Consider the following 19,587-nt stretch of genomic DNA (forward strand, 5'->3'; position numbering starts at 1 on the left):
CCTGCATTAGGGCGGCCTCGAGTATATTCTGTGTGGTTATTAGTCTCGTACTTGACAACAGGATAAGACTTTTATAATTAACATTTAAATATAGATACAGTGTCTTTTTAATACAGTACTTGTGTGTGCTATTCTGGGCAATGAAATTAGGTCTCAATTACCCATGCGTCCCTGATCTCTTTACGGGCCACTTAGGAACCCAAAAACCACTAACACCACAACCAGAAGTATGTCATGTGGGGATGTGTGGAGCTACAATAAACTGGACTTTCACGCTCACGAGCTGGTGCACTGAAGTCCAGGCCCTGTACGAGGGAAAGCCAAGCATTGTGGGGCTAGGCCTGAGACCTAGTTTATGCAATATTTCAATCTTTAGAAAGCATAGTGTTTGTAGAGTGGAGGCGCAAGAAAGCACAACAGTCTCACAATCCTAGTTCTAAAACATAGGCAAGGTCAATGACAAGCTGAATAACTCATGTACCGGAGAAAAGAACTCTAAACGACTATCTATTTAAAGGCACGTTATAAAAAGCCAAGACCTCTGAAAAAACCTTAAATTATGGTTTAAAAAATGGGGGTGGGAGGGACACAAAACGTAGACATTTTATACACCCACAGCACAGAATCACACAGAGGAAAACTACGGTGTCACTTTGAAGCAGCCAGACTCTTCCCCTGCTTAAGAGTAAATGGTTGTGCTAGCTTTAAGACGGGGCCAATGCTTCTAGTGACCCATAGGATTTTAAACTGCAGAAAGTACTATTTCCATTACCATGGGCTCACAAACTCAATGAAAAGTCCCATGATAAGGAATGAGGATTACAAAAGCGTACCCTAATGAGAGGAGCACCTCAACACGTCAAAGAGTGAAAACCAAGTGACTGGAAAAGAGGAAAACGATCCTGCCACACAACCAAGCAGACTTCACAGGAGAGGCCTGGCCAACGTGGACATCGGCTTTGGATGGTAAGTAAAGCAATTATGAGTTGCACAGATAAACCGCAATCTCTGGTAGGCTTTGTCTCGAAGCTTTCGGTGTATATTGGACAAGTGTGAACGTCCACTCACCAGCCACTGCCACCAATACTATTGCACTTTATGTGCTGAGCGAGTAACTCCCTGTGGACACTGGATTTGTAGGTGTGGCAACGTCGAGCAGTGAAAGCTAATTATACTGCATAAGACTGATAATTGATCAGGTGGCAAGATTTTGCACACATCAAATTAACACAATCCTTACATTTAGTAAACATTATAAATTCTAAGAAGGGAAAGTACTTTAGAGGTTGACAAAAGAGTGTAGTTCTAACTTGAAGCAAAGACAAAGGTGCGGCCACTTTCTGCAGCCGAGACATCGCTCCATACTACTTCATACCATTTCAACCTTGGTCACAACACTATCGGTAACAGTGAGCTCTTTGACTAATGTGGCACTATGGAGACGCAAACAGACTCTCAGAAACGTGCGTGGCTCGTCAAATTTGCTAGGGATTGGATTTTGTGCATATGCATCAACTACACCTGGCCTAAACTCGGCTAGCGAAGGTTTCTGCATTTTCCACAAGAGTTTCACGGGACGCTACAGATCAGGAAATTCTTTGAAGCTCCAGCAAGGTCTCCAGGTGCGCAGCATGAAAATGCCGCAGGGGTAAATTTCGCCAAAACTCAAAGATCCACTGAAATTTCAATGGTAGCTCAGAGTTTCAGACCTATAACCAACTTCCTATCCCAAGGACAAATACTGAACTTTCAAGTATAAAATCATGCAGAGAGGCACAGGATACTGGCTAAAGCGGCATTATTTAGAATCAGTCTTCATCAGGTTTTTAAAGGTTCACATTGTTAATCTTGGTGTAAAACACCAATTTACACTCTATTACGAATCCGTAAAACAATAAACCAGGGATGTGGACTCTGGCAGCCGCATCTACTGTCCGTCAGGTACGTTGTCCACAGTTACAGGAGAGCACGGACTACAATTGTAAATATTCCACACAAAGAACTACCTTCCTCAAGGAATCTTCAACAGCCTCCACTGAGAATATGGAGACTCAGAACTCGGACAGGTCGTAACATCTGTTATCAAACACTGCGGGCGCTACAGCCTCTGTGCCAGCCTTTCCATAAGGGTGAAGATTGATGGTGGTCTCAAGAGGATTGCCAAACCACCGTTCCCTCGTGACTAGCTTCCATCATCACACCCTGCCAGTTACCAGCAGATTCGGCAGGTGTCTCTGCCAGTGCTGCAACGGGCTAGCGTTGCAACGGGTTCATCTCCTGGTTGACATCTGGAAATAGCGGGACCTCGGCTGAACATGCCGGTGCTTCCTTGTTTTGGCCAGAATCCCATTCATGGACTCTACAGCCTTAAGCAAGACCATGACTACGGCTCTCGGCCTCATTCAGACGAGTCTGCACCAGACCTCACACAGCGGCAGCTCGTTGCCTCCATTTGCGGCTCCCATGGGGAAAGGGCGGGCGGATCTGCAAACCAATGCTGGATAAAAAATTTAATCTAACTCAGCTACCCATGGAAAGCCAATCGCCCATAGTCTTGAGGACCTGATTTGCTTTTTTTATTCTCTCCATGATGGCTCCTAATTGTTTATTCTCTTTTATCGGGACCTATTGCTATAATCTTCACATCTCTTTGTAGGGGTTTGATCTGCTGCATTCGGGCGGCGCCTTCTAATTTGGTCAGCACAGCATTTATTCAGGGACTTTATCAATCGATTGATTGATAAAGTCCCTGAATAAATGCTGAGCAAGGGGTTTGTAAAGAACACTACTCACCCGTTAGGGTCTCAAGGCGCGGGGTGCAGTTCTGTTGGGGTCATCTGAACAGCTAGGTATTTCCTGAGCTGGATCAGAGTGGAACTTTGACGGAGGGATAGGTCGTTCCATGTCTTGAAAACGAGGTAGGAAACGGACTTTCCACCCGCTCTGTTCGTTTGGAAGCGTGGGAGGGTGGCCAGGGCAAGGTTGGCTGAGCTGATTTTTTTGTTGGGGCGTGGCAGGAGAAACGGTTGTTGAGGTATTTTGGTCCAATGTTGTGGAGGTCCTTGTACGCATGTGTGAGCAGCTTGAAAGTTATCCTTCTTTCGACAGGGTGCCAGTGCAGATCGCACAGGTATTGGGTTTTGAGGTTGTGGCGGGGATGTAAAAGATTAGCCTGGCTGTGGTGTTCTGGATGGTCTGGAGCGTGCAGAGGAGTTTTTTGTAGATTCCGGCATAGAGGGCATTGCCGTAGTCTAGTCTGCTGGTGATGAGGGAGTGTGTGACTGTTTTTCTGGATTCGGAGGGGATGCATTTGAATGTTTTACGGAGAATGAGGACGGTGTTTAAAGAGGCTTAGGAGACTGCGTTGATCTGGCGGTTCATAGTGAGCGAGGAGTTCTGTGCATGGTCTGTCAGGGTGGGTGGGCTTCCCACGGCAGGGGGCCACCAGGTGCCATCCCAGGCTGAGGTGGTGGAGCCGAGGATGAGAACTTCTGTTTTCTCTGAGTTCAGTTTCAAACACCTGTTCTTTATCCAGGTGGTGACGGCTTTCATCCCTTCTTGGAAGTTGTGCCTGGTGATGTTGGGTTCTTTGGGGAGGGAGAGGAGGAGCTGGGTGTCATCCTGATAAGCAGCTCTTTCAATGAAAGGATGTGGAGCAGGAGTCTAAAGCGTCCTCACTTTGGGCCGCTCTCCTGGGCAAGAAAGAGTCCAGTCTCCTCCCACTGCTATCTTTTATTTTTGAGCCACAAGACATCACGGGATACTCCCCGTAAGACCAGATGTCACTAACATACACTCTGAACGTAATTCTGCCTCTCAATGCCAATAATTGCCGTCGTTTTTACTTCTGCTGGGCCTAGTCTATCTTGGCTTTCTACAGTAGGTACTGTACCAACCTGAGGTAATATGAATTTTATGGTCAATTGTGTCCCCTATCGTAGACCCCACCGGCTCCATGTACATGCCTCAAGTACATGTATGTTCCCTCCACTTCCAGCTATGAAGACGCAAATACATTTGCGTCCAACGTTAACATGTCCTCTTTCAGATCCACCATGAATGGGTCAGATATTCCGTTCCTAAGTGTGCCTTGCCAACGTCTTTATATGGTGCACTTTCATGTTTTCTAGCTCTGGCGAGTTAGGCCCCGATTCTTGCCATCGAGCCCTTTCTGCTTTCTGCCTCTGAAAGCTGCAGTCTGACGCTTCCTGACCCTTGACTTACTCCCTGCGCGGCGAGCGGTGCCTGGCTCGGCCTGCCTGCCTGCCAAGACTGTATTCAACCTTCAAGTTATCTGCTCCGCTCCTCGAAAATACATTCCTGTCTAGTAGTTTAGGAAAACATCCTTCCCAGCTGCAGAACAAAGGGCCCGGCCTCACTGTCTCCATGCAAGTAATTCATAGCTCCCGTTACCATGGTAGGCCCATGGCCCCTCACATCTCATGTAGAACACGTAGTCGCATATGCACGCACTAGCAGTCAGTATAGAATAGCCTCTGCCCGAGAGACCTTTCCCTCTAGATAATACAGTTCCTCAAACACAAGATATTAGATATGATTTGGGATTAGGTTGTTCTGACACCCCAGACTTTTGTCTCCTCATGTAGGGCTAAATGTCAAGTCCCCTTCACCCTCCAGTTCCACGTCAATCACACGTCATGCTGCTGCGCGCGCATCTCTGCCACATATTTCTGCTGACACTGCAGGATTCTTCTATGGATCCACCCAACTGTGATACGTTTCATGTGACGTTGTCTAGCACACACCTCCGTGTACGCCCTCATGCACGCCATCTGTTACGCACATGTTTCTTATCTCGTTTCTCTCAGCGGTTACGCCTTCTGCATCTGTTCTTATGCATTGACTATATATATGATGTTCTGTTAATCAAGCATTGTACATGTACATATCCGTGTCCATTCCTTTCCTGAACCCTTGTGGTGATGGATACATGCTACCTGGTTCGAACCAATTCCTTTTTAAGGAATAAAACCCCTCTTTAAACCTCAAATACCACGGATTCTGCCTCTTCTTTTTGACTGAGTTATTCTTATTGAACTTTACCGCATAAATTAAGTATAGGTAATTTAAATTTACCACAAACCACATGCCTGTGGCGATCCACATGACATGGTCACATGTCCGCACAATCTCTTCTGTTCATGAATACGAGTACTGCTCCATCAGCACCACGGGTGTCTCCAAGTACCTCCCGAAGCAAACCTCACTGTTGGGATGTTTAGCAATCCCATGGACAACTTGGTGCACGTGCGGATTGCAGTCTCGGATGCATCCTGCTTCTATGTTCAGTAGTGGCGTATCGCGGACGACAGCTATGCTTGCTGGAGCAGTCACATCTACTTTCCGCCAGTTACAAAGGTACAAAGAGCGACAAAGGTGGTCTCCACTACCTCCAAGAGCTTTGAATGGCACAGACTATGAGATCCGAGCTCTGGAGGAGCCTTGGCCTCCCACGTGCCGAGCACTCAGCGCAGACCGCCAGGTACTGCTGAGAAGCCATGGTTTAGGATGGGTTTGCTCGAGGGCACGTCAGAGCTTGGGAGCGCTGCAGCCACGTTGAGCCCATGCTCATGCATTCTTTGAGGAGAGGATACTTCCCTAGAGATAGAACTAAAAGTCATGTCACCACGGACACATCTCCATACTGATGAGTGTTTAAGGACACACTGAGTGTGCACGTATGTTGTATTTGTGTGCCGTGAACATAGACAAAAGGCAATGGAGCCCTGCACAGGCTTCATGGCAAAGACACAGTCAGCAGACGCTACTTAATTAATAGCTTCACGAGCTGAGCTCTATCGATGCGCTACTACGCAGAAGCCCAAGCACATTCATCGTTCAACAATCCCTTTCGCAAGAAGTCGCATCCAACAAGGACAGCTCGATGCTGTGCTAAGACTTTAATCGCGCAGTTTCTTCTCTACTCCGGGGTGGTTGCTTGTCAGTGCAAGCCTGGCTTGCTTGGCCCCCATCTGAAACTGTGCTCTCCATGGTTCCTTCTACAAACCTCTCAAGATTTCCTGTTATCTGTTCCTGGTTCCCAATATGGTCAATCTTGCCCAGATTGTGCATCCCTGGTTAGGGCTCGCGCCCTGCGTAGCACTGCGCAGCAAGAGTCCTTTTGTCCGGGTTTTGCCCGGATCCTGTATCCCTTGTTTTTAAGTTAGTCAACCACAACTAATTTCAAGCGCCCAGGAGTATCCCATCCCTGTGCGACATCTACACTAATTATGTTATTTACTATTCTTTCCAGGACATACTCCACTCTGATGCCAGACTGACCACAAGGGGACTACATCTATCCATAAGGCATCTGATCATCTCTTACACAGGCTACCTCTCGATGTACGTCTCCCCCCATCTTACTGATCTCTACGAGCAGTGGCCCCTCACGAGGAGAAATACACTACGTGCCTCATTTGATTTTAGGTGTTTCATATGGCCCTGAGGACAATTAAAGTGTATTGCGGAGAATACTTTTATGCAGCAGGAGATTCTCCAACATGAGCTGCTATAAATTAAACTAGGCCGTGCACTATTATTTACATGACACATATTACAGTTCTAAATTTTGTTGAACTTACATTAAGGATCTGCAATTGGGGGCGAACTGAGATAAGGTGATTTCCAGGCTTTTATGATTTTGGATAAAATTCTGACACTGGGATTAAAACCCCTCCTGGAAGAAAGGAGAGTAACTAAGCTAGTGAACCAAAGCTCTGCTTTTCGTGACCCAAGAACATTCATAAAATAGTCCCTACGTTCAACATTCTTATAGTCAACAAAACCCAAATGTTTAAATCGGCCTTCCCCGGTTTGCTCAAAATCAATTCTTGTCCCAAAAAGTCAATATTTCTGCGTCTTGATTTGCTCCTTTTCAATATATACCCAATACACGTGTCTTCCCTGATCCGTTCTGTTCCTTCCCTGACAGGGATTTCTACCCACATACAACATTATCCTAACACACCCTTAAAACCAAGTGGCTTTCTTTTTTCAACATGAAACGCTCCACTGCTCTTAGGTGCTCTGTAATTTCTGATAAAAAAACCTAATTATTGGAACTTCATGCTAATGATGCTTTACCTTGAAAGCACATTTCTGGAGATTTAAGACCCACTTCTGCTGGATTTCTTTGGACACAATGTTATTCGACCCGCTGTGTATTTCTTCTGACATATTTCGATTTTTTTCTAACTCTGCCCTGGCCACCAAGAATTAAAAAAGATATTGAATTCAATGGCCAGACGATCAACTATGGATATCACAGAACTTAAACGGTAGGACATGGCAAGGAGAACAAACTGAAGAGGTGCTCAGCGGTGGGTGGATGCAAGAGTTTGGTTAAGGACAAGACACTGACAAGGCTTTGAATTATGGATGTCGAAACCCGCGGACGTTCGCTCTCTGGGAAAATATCTGCATTTAAAGGAAAAAATTGCATAAACTTTAAAGCAGTTCAAAAACGTAAAAATGTATATTCCTCATGCCCTCTTCAGTGACGGTCATTGCTGAGCATTCATCTTAGGGAAGTTGGAAACAAAAACTGAGAGCCTTAAAGTTTACACTCCGTCCCAAAATCAATGCACGAAGAGGGATCAGCAGTCATCCCTACTTGCAACTGGCCTCCCCCTGGATAACAAAAGTAAATTAAATCCACTAAATTCCAGAGGCTGGGCCCGCAAAATACACCCTTTTAGAGAACCAAACAATAAAAGAACAGCAGGCACCAGAGCCCCAGGCAGGGAAACTGTTTTTCTTTTTTTTAAATCTGACATGATCGTTTTCTTCCACTGCTATGGGGACGTCTCGGAGTATCCTCTGCCCAGCCTCAGAGTACTGTGATGCACCAAGCTGTCCACAGGGCAGCCTTTATGGTCTGAATTTAACAGCTGGCTTTAAATACCTGTGTCTGTATAGTTCCTCAAGAAGCTGGGAAGCACCAACAGACAAAGCATTGGTGTTGTACTACACACAGGCACAGGCAGCAATTAACAGATGCACACTTCTGTGTTCAATCCTTAAGCATACTAAGCAGGCCAGCGTGTCATTGACTGTAGGCAGAAGACCCTACCTTTTCCTTTTTGCACTGCCGGTGTCAGATGTGGCGGATGACATCATGCTGTCTTCGTCCTCCACCTCGGCTCTCCTGGCGAGCTCCTTCTTCCGCGTCTGAAAAGAGCAAATCCCCAGAGTCAAAGATGTTCTGACGAACGGCCTCTGGCTACATGAATATTAAACAGCTGCACAGATCAGGTTCACCCCAAGATAAAGCCTAGAGCGGCAGCATGAAAATTATGCCAAGCACTCCCAGAGCAATAAGACTGGAGGAAATTAATATGAGTGTGAAGGATTTTCGTCGAAATGGATAGGCACAAAAGGAACCGGTTTCATTAAACTGCCAGGCATTACAAGAAGAACGCAGCACGTTAATCCTCACAGCTAACCACCATTACAAAAAAGCCACGCTCTCTATTTCTGTGTACTCCTTTCAAGATTTGAATTGGTAAACATTAACTTCAGCCTTGTCATAGCACATTAGTCTTCCTGACTGGCCAATGCTAGTCCACCCCAACTCCTTCGCATAATAATCACAATTCTCACGGGCAGCTCGACCCCTTTCTTATGAGTTCCGAAGGTCAATGCCGTTGTCCTGGAGCAGATGAGACTTTAATCATATACGGCACTCATGCTCATTAGCGGTCGATTTGGCTCCCTTGAAGGCAGCTCTGTGCCCATTAAATTTACAATGTACTTAACCACATCAATGCTAAGGGAATTTTCACCCGGTGCTCATATTTTTGAAATCCCATTGTTCATGACGAGCTCAGCTCGTCATGAGCACACGACCAGTGTACTGCATGACGAGCAGCAGCGAAGGGGTTAAAAGGAAATTCTTTATATTTTGGAGTTAAGAGCATGTGACAACTAGTTTTATTCCCACCTGTAGGAGACATCAGAGATACAGAGAAGCCCCTCCAATGAGAGCCAGTTACAGCTTTACGGGTCTGCGTCACCGCAGAGCTCTCAGAGCCTCAAGGGAAGAAACGTGTGGAATAAACAAAAGCTAATTCCCTCTTTAGCGCCTCTTGCAAAGCACCTTAGTATCCGAGCAGAAGCGTGCTACTGCTTAACCTGCAAACATTAGAAAAAACATGAGTCCACAACAGACAACTTTTCATATCTGCAATTAAAGAATCAAATCGGTTCTTCCCACGGGAAAGGGATTTCACGTACAGCAGGTGGCCTAATTACAGAGATGGAGGTGGAGCGAGCTCAGAGGCAGCTTCAGGTAGATGGCAGCAGAGGAAGTTCCTTCGAGGAGAGAGAGGTCCTTCGAGACTCGCCCACCGCCGATCAACAGGCCCATTGAGCTCAAAGCTCCACCCACTGCAGTCAAGGCAGCAGCTCCCCAGGTACACGCAATGTATCATCAGACTTCTCCCTCGCCTCGATACCAACACAGAGCCACACACCCTCAGCTAAACAATGTATGCATCTCTGCAGCACTTTCCAACCCCTTGGTCCCCGCCTTACGCCTCAGCGCCTCCCCTACTTCCAATTCCACACCAGAGTGTGCAGGGAATTCAAGTCTAGCTTCTCCTGCAGTAAACCCAGTTCCCTACTCCGCAACCCTTCTCTTCCAGGCCTTTGATTTCCTACCAGTGAGTGCAGGGAGCTGCCATTTTAGTTCCTCCTTAAGCCAACATCTGCGCCCTTCGTTTCACTTCCCCTACCTATGGTGCCCTTCCCCACACTGGCGTGCCGGCGCCTCTAATGACTCAATATCCCACCGCTCACTGGAGGTTGCCCTTTTTCAGGTTCACTTGCAATTAATTCCATCTTTGTCCTTCCACTCACCATCCATTAGTTCCCATCCTCGGGCAACTGAAGCTCACACCAGTCAGCTCCCTTAAATGGGGATTGAGGAGTTCTACAAGGCGCTATATTGTTTGACTGGCCAAGGGTCACTCGGAGATCCTGATTTGCACGTCTGCAACTCAAGGAGTGAGGCTTCAGCAGATACATCAGCAGAGAGCACAATTCTAGGAGTCTGCTCCGGATAATCATCCGTAAGGGTCTGGAATACATCCAGCGGCTCAGGAAAGGAGGCATAAATCAGAGCAATTTTTTCCTTGAACAACTCCGAGTTTATTGCATAGGTTCTGAGGGCGGGCGGGTGTGGGTAAGTGCTAGAGGGTCAGTGAATGATTTGACAATTTAAAACATTTCCCTAGAGGAGTTTTTTGCATTATTGATTCGGTCGGCTAGAAAAGCTCTTGTTTTTCAATAAGAAGTTTGCGGTATTCTTTAAGCGCCGCACGATAGCCTACCTCACGATCGGCAGATCGGGTACGTTTCCAACTACGTTCTAGTTTTTTACATTCTGATTTTTTTAATCTAAGCTCCTCCGAATACCAAGGTGCGGAGGGGAGAGATCTCAGAGACTTATTGCTTTCAGAGGGGCTAGGGAATCAAGCGCATCACCGACCCACCTATTCAGATTCAAAATACTGGCCTCGAGATCGTTCGAGAGAGTGGGCTTGGAGTCCTTTAGATGCTGCATAAGGGACTCCGAAGTAACTCTCCTTCAGTTCCTTCTATTCTCTTTGGGAATACAAGTGGCTCTATCCGTACTTATCAGCTGAAATTGAAAAGGGGTCAAAAAGTTATCTGACCATGCCACTGGCAGCGGAGAGTGAACAGTGATATCAGGAAGATTGGAACAGATCGGGTCCAGAGTATGGCCTGCCTTGTGGGTCGGATGGGATGCATGTTGTATTAGATTGCAACCGGCTAATGTAGAGATAAAATTGGAGCTATGAGGACAGGAGAGGTCATTCACATGCAGGTTCAAATCCCCTACCATTATGAAATTGGAATATCATATACGAGCCTGGGAGATATAGTCTGCCAGGGTGGGAATTTGATTAAGGCTGGAGTTCGGAGGTCTATAGAGCAGCAGACCAGAGCAAGAGGAAGACGCAGCGAGTCTGATACAAAAAGATAAACCCTCAATGAATCGAACTGATCAAAGTTAGATGCTGCGATCTCCCATCTCGTTTTATAAACAATAGCCGATCCGCCACCCTGTTTCCCATTCTGCCTATTAGCACAAACTATGCCATAGTCTTCAGGGATAGCTAGAGTCAGAGCGGGGTTGGTATCATCACGAAGCCACGTCTCAATCAAAAAAAGAAAGTCCCAGTTGTTGTCTGCGATGGACTGAAAGATATCCAACGCATGTTTGGGCATGGATCTGCAATTTATCAGCCCGGCTTTTAATTTCACTATAGCGGGTACTAGAGTGGGATTTGAGTTACAGTTCTTATTGCAACTGGTCGTACTAACAGCGCTTAAGGAAAAACCACAGCACAAGCATAAGTATTCATCCTTAGGATCCTGGAGTGTCAAGCAAAGCAATTGGAGACAGGGTGTGGGCCTAAGGGAGATCAATTCTGATCTGCTATATGTGTGATTTCGGACGCTAGTGAAACGGAGAGCATCTCTGGCCCTGCCACAGACAGGTGCAGACGGGCTTGCCTTAGGTGCGCCTTCGCACGCCCGCTATGCGGGTCGGCGCCATGCTGTCTTAAAACAGGGCGGTGAGTAAGAAACACTAGAGCGTCACTCTGCCACAATGGCCGCTCCAGATAGCATAATCAGGAAGTGAGAACTAACCCCCTGCTTTCTAATGGTTGAGCGTCTCCCTCCACACAAACAGCATGGGATTGCTGCAATGGACCGGGGAGTCGAGATGCCTGAAATGCGACTGGACACAGAGGCAGCACGAAAATAAATTCACAAGCAAGGCGAGTTTAAAAACGATAGTACAAGTCTATATTGAACTGTTAAAACACGAAATTTCAAGCAGAGCGCTAGTGCAGTTCACAGCACTGAAACCTGGCAAACATTCAAGCATGAGTGCATATGTATCGGTTAAATAAATGTGGAAATATACTAATTTCAGCGTCATTTCTTTAACAAAACCCAAAATAAATATGGATAAATACAGATAAAGTTGACAAAAAAGAAATATGGATAAATACAGTTGGAAATGTCAAAAAAATTAATTGGATAAAACCGGGAGCCCCATTTATGACACAGCTGGTCACCTCTTTCTCAGTGTCCAGTCACTTTCAAGTGAACAGAAACACTAGCGCACATTAGAACGACGAGAATGGCAACCTCCCAGCAAGTGTTTGATCTGGAAAAGACAGTAAAACAGAAACTTCTTAAGGCTTTCAGATCAACACAAAAGGAAACGGAAATGAGAAAATGTTATTACATTCGTACGCAACCCAGAATCTGATGAACATCTTCCACTGATGTTGGCATCATCAGGGTCACTTACACCGCCGCCATTTCAGCAGCAAATCACGGATGATTTTACAGACCGGGAGGACAAGAGTTCAGCAGAGGTTTAAAAGTGATATGCACAGCTTCGCACCACAGCCATCCCTTATGACAGAACTCATTAATGATAAGATTTACACAGATATAAAAATCCATTAAACATTAGCACATAACCATGATGTGCAGCATAATAACGTGAAAATAAAATGAACAGTCCTAGCTTTGGTTGCACGGATAGGAGGAGGAGTGAAAGGAGCTTGAGCCTCCATCGTTCTTTGGTGGTTTGGCTGATTCAGGCCCAGAAATATACTCCTCAAATGTGTACCTACTTTTGGGAAGCGTAATGGAAACAAGTGGCGGTGCATTTGTGCCCAGTTTCCAGTGCCGGGGTGCGCAAAAAGAGTCTTTTGTCCCCAGTCTGGCTGATCTCGCAAGTGCTCTAGAATGGGCTGCAGTGGTCTTTGCTGTGGCTCAGCGCCATCTTTGTTGGCTTTTACATTTGAGGGTTTGGTAGGCGCCAAAGAGGGTTTTGTCCCTGTTGCAGCTTTGTGCGCATGGGGTTTTGATACAAACGGCTTGGGTGCCGGCTTCGTCGCAGACGGCTTTGGGGCAGAAACAACTTTCGGTTCCAAGGCTCTCTTCAGATCTGATGTGCGCTGCTTCGGCTCAGAGTTCTTGCCTGACTTCGGCTATGGCAATGTGGACTTTTCGGCACTGGCGCCAAAACCACTTTTAAGGCTTTATATTTTTCGACCCAAGTGGAAGGCTTTCTAGGTAGATTGATTTGTCTTTGTGTGCCTGCTGGTGGAGACCTCCATGGCCTGATGGCAGTGGGGCCCTGAAAACCAGCTTTGATAGGGTGTTGGGCGGCTTTCACAGAAGTACTCAGTTGCCCCGGACTGGAATTGGAGTTGGAGTGAGAGTTGCCTCATTGCTAGCCAGGAGTATGAGTACATCAGGAGGCCCCGTCTGCACCTCTGTGTTCGGCGGTTTCTGTTCTGGGTCTTCTTTAACAATAGGAAACGAGCAGCTCAACCGCCAGCATTTACGTCTGATCCTAAACCAGCCTGTGGGGCTGTTCCGTGGGGATCATATTAATAATCCTCAATTCGTAATTTGTATCTCCGCCTTTCAGTAATTTTAACTCATTCTCTACATGAACCAGGTGCTCCTCCACGTGCAAGGTGAGCCGCAGCAACTTACATCAGCCCTGGAAGCTGATCAGCATTGGACGGCCTGGTATTTCTATAAGTTAAATGCACATTTTCTGAAGCTGGCTCTTTACATAGGATACCAAAAAGAGGTATATCATGCAAAGAGTTCAGGTATTCCCTTACTAGAGGACAGGGGCTCGCTCTAGCAATCCCAAAGTGCTCTTCTAGGGGGTAGTGTGGTCGAACAACCTTAGGCTTATCAGACACGAGTGTTCGACATCTACAAATACACACAATGGTCAATAAATGAGGCACATGACACAAGAAGAAGATCCACGCCAATTTATGACCATTACACGCATCTTTATATAGATTTAGGCACCAGAATCCTTACGATCAGTTAAGTAAGGTTCAAGAAAGAAATTCTTTAAGTTTTTAAAAGTAGACACTTAGGATATTTGCAGCCTCAGAAAATTGCACTATAGGAGGAAAGACAAATACGGCATACAGGTAGAATACAACGACTTATGAGACCAATCTCCTGGACTTAAGGAGTGTATGGGGCAAGGTCCAAGGCAGCACCAAGAGGTCACACCGGGCGGCTGGGTGCAGAGGTGCTAAACAACAACAGAAATTGCATGTGCTGCCAATCACTTAACTCTCCTATTTTGAGTTTGTACATCTGACAGTGAAACAAATGTAACTAATGACCAAAATGTGTCGTTTTTTTTATATTTTATTTTGAAGGGTTTATTTTATATTTTGAATCTCCGAAAAAATTAAGAATTTTCAATGAAAAATGTAAGACCTTATGTACAACAACAAAAATGATTAATCAAGAGAAACAAACTTTTTTTCAAAAGTAGAAATATTTTTAGACTTTTTGGACAACATATAGTACATACATTCAATCATGCCACTCTCAAACAACGCTATTTACATATATACAAACACAACAAAAAGAAAACATATAAATTGTATCTACAATGTAATCACTTTGATTTACAAAGAAGCCTGGAAAACATTCATATTTTTCAAAAACCATTCAAAAGTAAATATCACAGTTTTTTTGTTTTTTAAGGCTTAAAAATAAACCCTTCTTCAAAATAAAATATAAAAAAAACGACACATTTTGGTCATTAGTTACATTTGTTTCACTGTCAGATGTTTAAACTCAAAATAGGAGAGTTAAGTGATTGGCAGCCCATGCAATTTCTGTTGTTGTTTAGTAGCTTGTGGCAAGCAGTGCTGTTGGGAGCCCAAACCCAGTAGTCTTTTGTTTAGGGTGCAGAGGTGCAACACAGCGTCAAGGGCTAAATGTTGGTCTATGGGGATCGGTCTTCATGAAGCCAACAAGCGGGGGGGGGGGGGGGGGGGGGGGGGGGGTCGCGAATCAGGCCTCACAATGCTCACGATGCTCAGGGGCGAACAGAGACATTTGGTCCTCTTCTCCACGGACCAGCGACGGTAGGTGAAGAGGTACTTCGTGGCGTCGGGAAGTCCACAGAGGGCAAATCCAAGGTGGCTTTGTCTCCGAAGGGTCAGGGGACCACGCTAGCACCATTGGCCTGCTTAAGCTTGGGCTAGGCGACTCGCGTGCTTGCCAGTGTCAGGTTTTGGTGGTAATGAATAGTAACAGGCCTCATAGGTTTGCCTGCAGGGAAGCAGCTCTGCTTCCAGGCTTCGGAGAGACAGCAGCTGCAGGACGAGTGGTCTTTGGTGTAATTGTGAAAGTCAGCAGACAGGCCGGCAGGGTTGGCACCAAGTCAGTTCCTGGTTCTTCTGTTCCTGCGACTCTTTACATCCGTCTCCTTCTTTCAGGTCAGCAGGACCAGATTTTCTGGTACTGCAGGCTCCCTAAACACTAGATTTACGGGCGTTAGGGGAGTGTAGGGTAGGAACTAATGGACCACTTACCCCTGGGGTCACTAAGCCCCTATATGACCACCACAGATGAGTTACTGACCCTCAGGGGTGAGGCCTTTGCTCTCAGGAGGTCAAACTAAGCCTGCTCAGGCAGAGGGTGCTGATTTATACTTGTGATTTCTGATTGACTTCTATCAGAGTGCACCTTTCTTTCTCGTGAAGAGCCTACCATCTCTTCCTGGACCCTAATCACCACCAGAGACACCACTTCGACCATGAAGGGCATCCACCCGGGGCCCCCACAAACCCCTGCCCACCTCACATCTACCACAGAGCCGACATCGCCCCAGAACTACGATGCACCATCAACACCACCTTCAAGCCGAACAGGTTACCCAATGACTGGAAACGCGCAGAAGTCAGACCCCTGCTAAAGAAGCCCTCAGCAGACCCACTGACCTAAAGAATTACTTACTGCCCCATCTCCCTCCTTCCCTTCACGGCCAAAGTCACTGAGACGATCATCAATGCCCAGCTAACAAAATTGACGAAGAAAACTCCATGCTCGACCCCTCCCAATCCGGCTTCTGCAGCAACCAGAGCACCGAGACCACCCTACTCACCACCACAGACAACATTTGCACCCTCCTCGACCAAGGACACACAGTGGCCCTGATCCTGCTCACCTCTCTGCAGCGTTTGACACCGTCTCCAACCGCACACTCACCGCCAGACTCCATGATTCTGGCATACAGGGAACAGCCCTCGACTGGATCAGATCCTCTATCACCGGTAGAACCCATACACTCAGATTGCCACCCTTCCTCTCCAACCCCACGGAAATCAACTGCTGAGTACCCCAAGGATCGTCACTCAGCCCCAGTCTCTTCAACATCTACATGGCCCCCCTCGCCGCCATCGTCAAACACCACAAGTCATGGTTCGCGGCGGTGGCCGCTCCCTGCCACCCCTGCAAACACACACAGATTCGCCATAATACTCACTTCCGGGCGGATGTTCGGGCCCGGTCTAGTCCCGGGCAGCTGACCCGGGGTTCCTGAAGCACTTCCGGGGAGACGCATAACCATCGCGTTTCCCGCCGGCTTAGGGCTTCGAATTCTTCCCTGAGTATCCTGAGACACGGCATTGGGAGTAAGAGTGCCGTATTCGCTTGCCGGTTACACCGCGCTGGAGCGCTGTTCCACAGCTGATCTACATCGCGCTGGAGCGCTGTTCCACAGGAGTCTACGCCGCGCTGGAACATTTGTTTATGGTTTGTTTTTCACCACGCAGGAGCGCTTGTTTTTGTTTTCCGTGTGGTTCACCGCACCAGAGCAGGATATATGGCTACACGTTTTCTGCCTCCAGTACCCTAGTAGCGCAGGAGCGCTATTCATGGCTAAAGGACAATAGCACAAGGGTGCCTTTCTTTTAGGGTTTCTTTTCTTGTCAATATCGACATTGGTTTCTCCATTGCGCAGGAGCGCTGCTTGGAGGAATAGCTCTGCTGAACCGGAGCCTTGTGCATAGTTGTTTTGCTCACAAGGGATGCCACAGAACTAGAGACTAAGACCTGATTTATGTTACATGCGCAGGAGCGCCTTTCTTTTGATTTAGTTTGGTTGTCTCGCGTTGGAGCGCCTCCAATTGGTTCTCCTTGTTAGAAGCTGATTGATTTCTGGAAACCACAATCTACAAAAACACTGGTGAGTTCCCGGAAAGAGTTTACTTCTGTGTGTGCTTGTTTGGGTTGCGCTGAAAGCGGGTAGGGTGGTTCCTTTCTAATCTGGTTCTTTTTCTGGTTTCCCAGCTGGCCCGAGACACCGGCGAGCTCCACGCCCTTATCAAGCCTCTACATCCTGGCTCCCTTCCCTGAGTCCATCTCATCCCTGCTGGGTCCTACATTCCACAAGGGTCAGGTGGGTACAGGGGCGGGCGCTCCTATCGTCTCTGCGGAATTGCTTCACAAGCAAAGGTAAGTCTTGTGGGGCACCTGACACGACAGACCCAGCATAGTATTCTACGCAGACGACTCCCAGCTCATTCTCTCCCTCAAGGACCCCATCACTCAACTTTCAGGAAGGAATAAAGGATGTCACATCATAGATGAGCAGAAGCTGCCTGAAGCTCAACTCAGAGAAGACAGAGGTCCTCGGACCCTCCCCCTCTGCATGGGGCAATGCCTGGGGGCCCACGGCCCTCGGCAGCCCCCCACCCCCACAGACCTCTCCCGAAACTTCGGCATCGTACTCCACTCCTCCCTCTCCATGACAAGACAGGTCAACGCTGTCGCCGATAGCTGCTTCAACAAGCTCCACATCCTCCGAAAGACCTTCAAATGGATTCCCCCAGAATCCAGGAAAACCGTCACCCACACACTCATAACCAGCAGAATGGAATATGGAAACGCATTCTACGCCAGAGTCAACAAGTCACTGCTCCCCAAACTTCAGAACATACAAAACACTGCAGCCAGACGCGTCCTCAGCATCCCCAATACGAACACATCACCCAGCACCTGCGCGATCTCCACTGGCTACCCCTTCGAGAAGAGAGTCACTTTTAAGATGCTCACCCACGCCTACAAATGCCTCCACAACACCGGACCCCAATACCTCAACAAGAGAATCTCCTTTCACATACCCAAGAGAAACCTCAGACCCGCAGATCTTTCCCTCGCCAAAACCCCACGAATCCGCAAAGCCAGAACCGGTGGAAGGGCCTTCTCCTACATCGCAGCAAAGACCTGGAACGAGCACTCGGTCGTCATCAGATGCGTCCCCTCCCTGAACATCTTCTGGAAGACACTCAAGACCTGGCTCTTCGACTGAACAGAGCTGACCCCCCCAGTGCCCTGAGACCCTCATGGGACAGTAGCACGCTTACAATTCACCTGATTGATTGATTGAAAAAGACAACGTGATCAATAACAAATAGAGGAAAGGAACAAGTATAGACCGAAAAGAACAGCGCGACCGAGTCGAGCCGGAGCACACATACAAAAGAGGCAGCAGAAAGAAGATCTAACAAGGAGTTCAATGACCAAGGGCTTTACCGGCAAGAGGAGGAGGAACTGTACCCTGTAATTCAAAACACTTCGACGAAAAACAACTTGCACACATCCGAGCCGAACACTAGATGGCAGAAGTATGCCCAGCATATGTATCAGTCACACATGCCTTGAACATTTGTGTTACAATCATGGTCCTACACTAATTGACACGCAAAATATGTTCTTTGACAAGCTGGTCACTAAAGGATGGAGATACACAGTGAGGGTGATTGATCTGTTGCACTGAGTTCATGAAAAATCAGTCGAAGGCTATAAAAAAAAAGAAAATCATAGCAAGGCATTACACTTTGAAATTCTGAAAAATGTAATCAACATTTCAGGCTAGAGTCCTTACCCAATATACATGGGTCTTTACAATTCAAAGCACTACTCTACTGGAGTCACATCACGGGTGAGGAGTCACATTTCGCGGGTGTGCGATATGCTTTAAAAATAACCTTATAATAATAATAAAAAATTGTGACAAATTCTTTCCAAGTTGCGGCTCTGTACAAGTGATATCAGACACACATGCAGACCAAAGGCAGGCCCTGCTTCTTCACGCAAGAGGAGAAACAGAGGTATGGAAAGGAGGAGGCTGCTCCGCGATTAGTTTCTGAACAGCAGGGCACAGCATGTGAACATGCTCGCACATTTAAAAGTGTGCCATGGGTTATGTGCTTAGGTCTTTTCCACCTGCTGTAGGAACATCCAAATAAAACTGGAGGGAGAGGAGACTGGGTGTAGTACCACAATGCGTTTAAGACCAGAATTTCAAAAGCATGAATGTCCTGAACTTGCCTGACAGATTATCCTTGCATGCCCGGACTCAGAACCGACAAACATTCCAATCTGTGAATTTATGAACAGGTTTGCGTTGGAAAGGTGGAGTCAGATAACGTACCTGCATCAGCTGCTGCAGCTTGAAGACTCGCTTGTAGATGGCAGAGTTAGGGACGTTGTAACGCTTGGCGTTCTCAAACATCAGGTTCAGGTCCGCCTCCAGGTGGTCCAGGCCCTCGTACTCCTGGCTCTTCAGTTTAGTTCTGCGAAAAAACAAGAAGACTGAAGGTCCTTCCCAGTTCCATCCATGATCGCTCCATCACTAGGAGCACATGAGGTTCACAACAAAGAGAA

At 47.0% G+C, this 19,587-nt stretch overlaps 1 protein-coding gene across 7 annotated transcripts in view; it reads right to left on the reverse strand.

Annotated features, from left to right (window-relative positions):
• Positions 1 to 19,587, reverse strand: part of PBRM1 (polybromo 1) — a 368,051-nt gene that overhangs the window by 218,971 nt on the left and 129,493 nt on the right. For all 7 annotated transcript variants that reach the window (XM_086939413.1, XM_086939411.1, XM_086939408.1 and 4 more), the window contains exons 12-13: positions 19,355 to 19,496; positions 8,096 to 8,193 (exon numbers count right to left, since the gene is read on the reverse strand). In XM_086939413.1, coding sequence (XP_086795539.1) covers positions 8,096 to 8,193; positions 19,355 to 19,496 — 240 coding nt within the window. The remainder of the gene's footprint in view (positions 1 to 8,095; positions 8,194 to 19,354; positions 19,497 to 19,587) is intronic.

Source organism: Lissotriton vulgaris, chromosome 9 (assembly GCF_964263255.1).
Source record: "Lissotriton vulgaris chromosome 9, aLisVul1.2, whole genome shotgun sequence".
NCBI lineage: Eukaryota > Metazoa > Chordata > Amphibia > Caudata > Salamandridae > Lissotriton > Lissotriton vulgaris.